The sequence below is a fragment of the Epinephelus moara genome, chromosome 12, assembly GCF_006386435.1.
Source record: "Epinephelus moara isolate mb chromosome 12, YSFRI_EMoa_1.0, whole genome shotgun sequence".
In the NCBI taxonomy this organism is placed as follows: Eukaryota; Metazoa; Chordata; class Actinopteri; order Perciformes; family Serranidae; genus Epinephelus; species Epinephelus moara.
The window spans coordinates 41,705,635-41,713,034 of record NC_065517.1 but is presented as its reverse complement, the minus strand read 5'-3'; the positions used below and the strand labels follow the sequence as shown (position 1 = coordinate 41,713,034).

At 44.4% G+C, this 7,400-nt stretch overlaps 1 protein-coding gene and 1 long non-coding RNA gene across 7 annotated transcripts in view; both read right to left on the bottom strand.

The window, feature by feature from the left end:
• The window catches only part of LOC126398334 (uncharacterized), a 672,738-nt gene that overhangs the window by 23,897 nt on the left and 641,441 nt on the right, over nt 1-7,400 (bottom strand). The gene's annotated exons all lie outside the window — the stretch shown is intronic.
• The window catches only part of LOC126398287 (zinc finger protein DPF3), a 423,217-nt gene that overhangs the window by 405,871 nt on the left and 9,946 nt on the right, over nt 1-7,400 (bottom strand). For all 6 annotated transcript variants that reach the window (XR_007570750.1, XR_007570749.1, XR_007570751.1 and 3 more), the window contains exons 2-3: nt 4,706-4,866; nt 2,078-2,185 (exon numbers count right to left, since the gene is read on the bottom strand). Coding sequence is in view for 2 of the 6 variants with exons in the window: in XM_050057497.1 (XP_049913454.1) it covers nt 2,078-2,185; nt 4,706-4,866 (269 nt within the window). In the remaining 4 variants the exon portion in view is untranslated. The remainder of the gene's footprint in view (nt 1-2,077; nt 2,186-4,705; nt 4,867-7,400) is intronic.

Sequence of the window (7,400 nt, the reverse complement as noted above, 5' to 3'; positions counted from 1 at the left end):
CGCCACAAACGCAACAAACATCCACTAACTTTGACGGCGTTTTCTGCGAGCACGGCTGAGCCATTTTGTACCGCTACACGTGTTTCTAGTGGGACTATGTTTACAAGCACAAGAGTTCAGCGAGCCACCGAAGGACCGCCCTGCAGATTTACTATTGGTTCTGCAACATAGGGAGCTTTTTAAACTCTGAAATTGTATCCGCCCATCTAAACACAAAATCAGGGAGAAAGACATCAGTCTTTAGTTAAGCAAAGCGTCTAAAGACTGACTTGTGAGTCTAGTTTCTCCTATGTATGTTTTGTCACATGTTATGCATGGGATTTCGTAAATTACGTTGCATTTTTTGTCCGTGTTTATCCTGTCTTTTGGGTGAACTAAAAGCTGGCAGAGTTTTGTGTGAGGTTTTACTATTGCGTTTATTTTGTGTTTTTTCATTGTCCTCTGTATGCGCTCGCAGACCAGCCTGGCAAATCTGTCAGATTGCCAGGCTGGTCACGCCTCCAGGATACTACCAGCTGACACGTCATGACGCACATCAGATGACGCTTCTGAAGAAGACGCTTCTGAAGAAGACTGAAGTGACAATCGAAACATGTCAAGGTAAACTACATCTCCTTAAAAACTCATTGTCTGGTAAAAAGAAACTTTGTACACTTAATTATTTTGAGTAGACAAAATGAACCTAATTACACCACCCAAAATAATCTTTAAAAACTAGCCACTGCCATAGAGTAAGGTTAAGAGACATGAACTAAGAAAAACACACAAAAATTACTATAAAAGAAGTGGATTCAAAGTGCTTGCTTGTTGCTTTTTGTTAATCTTAAAATTCATGTTGAGTATCACAAAAATATCTCGCTCTTATTCTTTTTACTTTCGCCTTTTAAATCAGATTAAATAGTGACTTTATACCGATGGAAGCAAAATGGCTGCTGGGGCACGGCCACAAGTTGAGCAGTGACATGAAGAAAAAGCCGAGGATCTACTGTACAAAACAATTCTGGTTTAAAACTATTTCAAAGCAACCTTGTGACTGTGTATCCTCACACACACACACACACACACACACACACACACATACACACACACACACACACACACACACACACACACACACACACGCACAGACAAACCTCTCTGCTCAGGAAGCATTAAATAAACATAAAGCGTTTCCAAAAGCCTGAAAGGGGAGCACTCACATTCCTCTGTCGTGTTATGATAGATATCTGGGCCAAACTGCAGAAATGGATCTCTGAAAAACTAAACTGGAGACTTCTACTCTTTCTTTCACCCTACAAAGGCTTTTTCCTGCTCTTGTTAACTACAACACATCGCTAGTTCTCTTTCCCTTTAGTTAGTCGCTTCGGGGGAGTTTCTTCTCTCTTTCTTTTCCATGAAAATGACTCTTATGCTTAAAGCTGAATCGTTCTTGGGGGAACGCTGTGGAGTATTATATTGCGTCTGGAAGACAGCGAGGGGGAAACAATAGTGTGGCAAAGCCGAAACAAAGACTCGCCTTTATTTCTCCCCCCTTATCAGGTTCCTGAGGCATTCCTTTCCTAAAATCCCCCATAACACACACACACATATGCATGCACATAAAAAAATGCACACACTTCCACCTCATAAGACTCACTTACATTCTAATGCCTCATGGACAAATGATTATAGAGGCCCAGCTAGGGTGCTTCTGTGCTGCAACACAGAGCGAGAGTCATGTGTGGGGGTGTTTGTGCGCTTATGTATGTGTGTGTGTGTGTGTGTGTACTGCCAGAGAACAGTGAGAGGAGGCATTGATTCAGGGGAGAGAATGAACCTGGAGACCTGGCGAGAGAGACGGGGCTAACCAGAGCCAGATGGTCAGATAGCGAACATTAACGCCACTGAGCACGCCTAAGCTCTCTGCGCAGAGGGCACAACATACATGTGCATTTAGGTGACGGTGGTGCGAGTGCAAAAAGGAGCGGATGCACCGGTTTCAGCAGCTTTCATTGTGTAACTGTGGGTCAATACTGCTGCAGCCATCACTGTGCAATGAATGTCAATGTGCAGCGTGTGTATGTGCTGTTTGTCTTACCTAGTCTGAGCTCACACAGGCGGAGCTGGGGATCCAGAGGAGGGTGGAGTCGCCTCTTCTTCCTCCAGCAACGAGCAGGGTAGGTATACATCTGTCCTGCTGCTTGGCCTGCACACACACACATACACATATTCATATATGTATAGGCGAACACGCATGCAGAGACACAGGCACACAGGAAGAATTTTAACAACCACTGGCAGGCTTACAACTTTAACAAAACTTGCATTGAGACCCCTACACACACAAAAACACACACAGAAATACACACAGTGGACTGGTTTTGTTTTCCTGACACTTAATATGTCCCGCTGTCAGTGCTCAGGCTAATGGTCCACATATTCAGAAAACTCCTGCTCTTACAGCCAGGTTCCAGAAACTCTTATAAAACTTGGAATTTTGGGAACTTTGTCAGACCTATCAGAAATGTAACTTCATGTCGAGGATAGTTTTGCTCCAAAAAGCAATTTAAATACTTTTGCTTTGACACCAAGCAGACGTCTTGTGCTTAAAATATTTTGGTTATCTGTGTCTAATCATATTCCACCATTAGCTTGGTAGAGGACAGAGATGGAGGGAAGTAAGCGTGTTTTTTTCTGTCAATATGAGCAGAGGAAAAAAAGAGAAGGAGGGGGCGGAGGGATAAACCCAGAATAAATGCATATAATGTGAGTTAGGTCTGCCACAAAGTATAGGGTGTGGCCTGAAGGGCTTTGCATACAAGATGGAGGACAGGCTATTTGTGTCCAGCTCTCGGTAAAAAGCAGATTGTTCCCTTTGGTTGTTCAGGCGACACAGATGTGCACTTTGACTGCATGTCTCAGGATAAATCATCAAGTGTTAACTGTAGGAAGGGGTGACTCACTTTTATTGAGGGAGGAGATCGATAAATTAAATCTTTCTTATGCATTTCAGCATTTCTGTTAGATGAGGAGATTGACACCACTCTTTGTGCATTCAATATACAGCCAGCAGCTAGTTAGCCTAGCTTAGCTTAGCATATGGACTGAAAATGGAGAAACAGCTGTCTATAAAATCTGTCTACCAGCCGCTCTAAAGCTCACTAATTATCATGTCAGATTTCATGGTGTCTATATTGGCTGCCTGGCAATGATGGTTTCCAAGACTCCAGGAAATCACTAGGAATAGTCTGGCACATAACCTCCGGGGCTGAAAAATAAAGCAAATGCCGAAGTGCCAAAACTGCAGTTCCTCAAATGGCCACTTGAGGCTGGCTCCAAGAGCAAGTAAATTCCCACAGACCCCCATGTAAAAGTGTCCAACTTTACAGCAGAAATAAAAGGCGTAAAGGTATGCGTAATTAAGGGCGTGGTCACTTTGAGTGACAGGTGGTAACAAGTTGTTACCACAGCGACAGCGTTGGTTAGTTAACGTAACCATGGCATAACCCCAGGTTAACAGAGTGTAGTGTAGCCATAGCTGCCACTATTTCCGTGTGTTTTAAGTAGGGGTGGGCGATATGGCCCTAAAATAATATCACAATATTTCAGGGTAATTTTCACAACATGACAAATTAGTAAAAGAACACTTTATTATTAATCAAGAACATAGATGCGCAACAAAATAAGTGATATAGTTTTACATGTCAACAATTTGCCTTCTAATATTCAGTTAAAAAATTAACAAAAACTATCTCTCATTTCTTTCTCTCAGTTTTTTGTCGGGCTGCGAGCATCACGTAGGTTTACATCACCAAAGGTTTACGACAAAATCACTTGGCGTCACCGACTCCTGTGTGCACACAGCGAGAGAGGAGAGGGAGAGATGCTGTGCTGCTGCCAGAGGAGACACTGAATGAGTTCCCTCTGAGCGCTAAGTCGCTAAAAGAGTCTGAGAAGTCCGGAGCTGTTCATAAAACATTCACAGTTTATTCCACACTACTGAAGCTGCTCCTCTTTTTGGAACCACCACGGAGTCGGTATTAATTTCTCTTTCAGCCATGCTTGTTGTTGCCGTGGGTAACAGTATTCCATCACATGTCAACAAGTCGAAATATTGTGATTATCAAGATATGAATTTTTCATACCATATTAAAAATGATATCTGTATTATCGTGAACATTATGATATGGCACAGCCCTAGTTTTAAGTTTGTGAAAGTCACTTGTCCCACAGACAGAGAACGGACCTGAAGCACTTTGGTGGACACAGCCCTTATGGTTACCTCCACCCTCTTCTCCAAATCTGGTTACTTCTGGCCTCAAAAATCCAAGATGGCGACGGTCAAACCACCAAACACAAGGCTTTTAAACAAGAGTCCACAAACTAATGGGTGGCATCACGGTGGCTACGTCCATTATTTTGTACAGTCTATGGTTTCACAGTACAGTTTAGTTTTTGTACGATTAAACGAAAAGTTTTTTTAAGCTCTGGATGCAGCCAGGCTAGCTGTTTACCACTGTTTCCAGTCTTTATGCTAAGCTAAGCTAACCAGCTGCTCCTCTAACTCTGAGCAAGACAAACATATGTCCCAGAATGTCACACTATTCCTTAAATGAAGCAGGAATGGTAACAAAAACCAGATCTACAGTATTCAGAACATAAACATTTACATATATATTAAAGCCATATGAGCTGAGTGTGTTCAGTGGATCAGACTGTTTCCCACCTGGCTGACGGTGGCACTTTTCCATCCAGATGTAGCAGTTGTTCTGCGCCACACCCGTTTGCGAGTCCAGGAAGGGCATGCGCACGCTGCGTTCGGCACAGAGACGGGCATTGTAGCTGCGACAGTGTTCGATAGCCTCCTTGTAGAACTGGTCACCGAGCCTGAGCACAGACAGAGAGACAGACAGAGAACATGGCAGGTAAACAATCAGACAGACAGACAAGAAGAAGCAGGCTCAGGTTGACCACAAGTAACATTCTGGTCCCATTTCCGCCATTGATCTTAGCTATTTGCAGCATGCGGCTTCGATTTCTGCTTTCTGTGCGCTGAGTCACCCCTGCTCTTAAAGTCCTATCAGCTAAACGCTAACAGTTTTGGATGGTTAATGGCAATAACATGTGCTGGGCGGCTGAAGAGTTGGTATGGTCTGCAAATCAAGTACGAGCGGGCCTGTTCAGTCCTGGTTAACTTTAGCTTAATATAACACGCCCAGACTTCTCTCTGCATTTTGGCTCAGTGTGTTGCGCAAAGTCTGGATTTGCTGCATAAAGCAGACGAAGCATGAAGACAGCCGAGCTGAAGGAGCATCCATACAGGCCGAACACAATGAGAGCTGCGAGGGCACACACACACACACACACACACACTTATGCAGGGAAACGATAATGAACTATAAGAATAAGAAGAAATGTTTCATCCTGTCAAAATGACGGATAAGAGAGAGGGCCGGATCGAAGTCCACACAACACACTACACATGCACGCACACACTATCGACCCACATGAGGTTTTAAATCAGGATGTGAGCCATCAATAACCTCCACAGCCCCAGTCTAGAGGGAAGATTTCTGCAGCTAAGATGTTCAGAGACAGACAGAAAAAAACAAGATTAACTCAGTTTTGCCAAAAATAAAATATCCACCTCAAGTAGGTTATTCTTTATTTAATCACATAGCTGAAATCCAGAGGGGGAGATAGAGGAAATATAGCTCTAATGGGGTCTTAGCCAGCAGGGGAACACATGGCTCAGCTCCAGAGGTGAATGAGTCAACAGTCTTTGGGCACAGTTTGCTGTATATGATTTCCAGACCTCGTCCTATGCTAATAATGAATCAGTGAATTTAAAGTTAAAAAATGTTAAAAAGAAAAAGAAGAAGAAATGTCACTAGTATCCTTTGGAGATCCCCAAAGCAGCAGCAGGATGCTGTCTGTCTCTCTCTGTTTATGTGCATACATATCTGTCTGCCTGCCTGTCACCCTGTCTGTCTGCCTGGCCAAGCGCAGATATGTAAAGAATTCGGAGCTGGACAAAGACCAGCACACTGGTCGCACTGAATCTCACAAAGATGTGCAGTGTTTGGAGGTGGAGGGAGGCAGAGGGTGGACGGAGGAGGAAGAGGATGGGGGATGGAGGGATGGAGGGAGAAGGGTGAGAGGTTGGAGCGAGTAGCAGCAGGGAGTGAGCCAGGTAGTGCATGTACTGATGGAGGAGAAAGGGGGAGGGTTCAGAGGAGGAGACAGGTATGGAGAAGGTATTTGATTTGTGGTTAATGAAGCTCTGTGCCAGTGGTTCCCAACTGGTGGGTTGTTGTCAAATGTACAGTGCTGCGCCTTTTACCAGCAACGTTACAAAACATAAACAGTCACCACCCACCCCCTAAAATGTATAAATACCCCCTATGTGAAGCATTTAGTAGGGCTTTTCCTTTGGCACCTCTGGTGTCAAATCTAGCCGTGCGGATTTGCGTTCCCATCGTCAGTTTTAACGTGTTGAATTGCGCAGAGCTGCACCTGAGATCAACTGTCTCTGGAGTCTGGCCAAAAGTGTGCCAGATCACCTCCAAGAGGGAAGCACTGACGTCTCGCCAACCACAGCCAGACCCTGACGGATCCCCCTTATCCCCCTTTACTTTCTAAAACAAGCCTGTGTTGTGACCCTCGACTCCTGTTTGCTCAGGAGACCAGAGAGAAGCACGTTTTTAAAAGTCTCTTTGTGTTCAGCTCATAGTATTTTTATAGCTTCTCAATGAATCTTTGTGGTTTGGAGTTTAGTTTCTCTCCTGTGTCCCAATTTATACTTTCAGATATCTACTTTATTTACTTTATTTTACTGTCATGGGTTTCCTCCAGGTGCTCTGACATGTTCTCCCCGTGTCAGCGTGGGTTTCCTCCAGGTGCTCCAGTTTCCTCCCACAGTCCAAAGACATGCAGGTTAATTGGTGACTCTAAATTGTCCGTAGGAGTGAATGTGAGCGTGAATGGTTGTCTGTCTCTATGTGTCAGCCCTGTGATTGAATGGTTGTCTGTCTCTATGTGTCAGCCCTGTGATAGTCTGGTGAACATGTCCAGGATGAACCCTGCCTCTCACCCAGTGTCAGCTGGGATAGATTCCACCCCGACCATGTATCAGGATGAGCGGTTATGGAAAATGACTGAATGAATCTTGGCTTTAACCAGTATATAAGTTGTGTTAAAGGGATAGTGCACCCAAAAATAAAAATTCAGCCATTATCTACTCACCCTCATGCCGAGGGAGGCCCTGGTGAAGTTTTAGAGTCCTCACATCCCTTGCGGAGATCGGCGGGGGGAGTGGCTAGCACACCTAATGGCTGACGGCGCCCCAGACTAACGTCCAAGAACACAAAATTGAATCCACAGAGTATCTCCATACTGCTCATCCGTAGTGATCCAAGTGT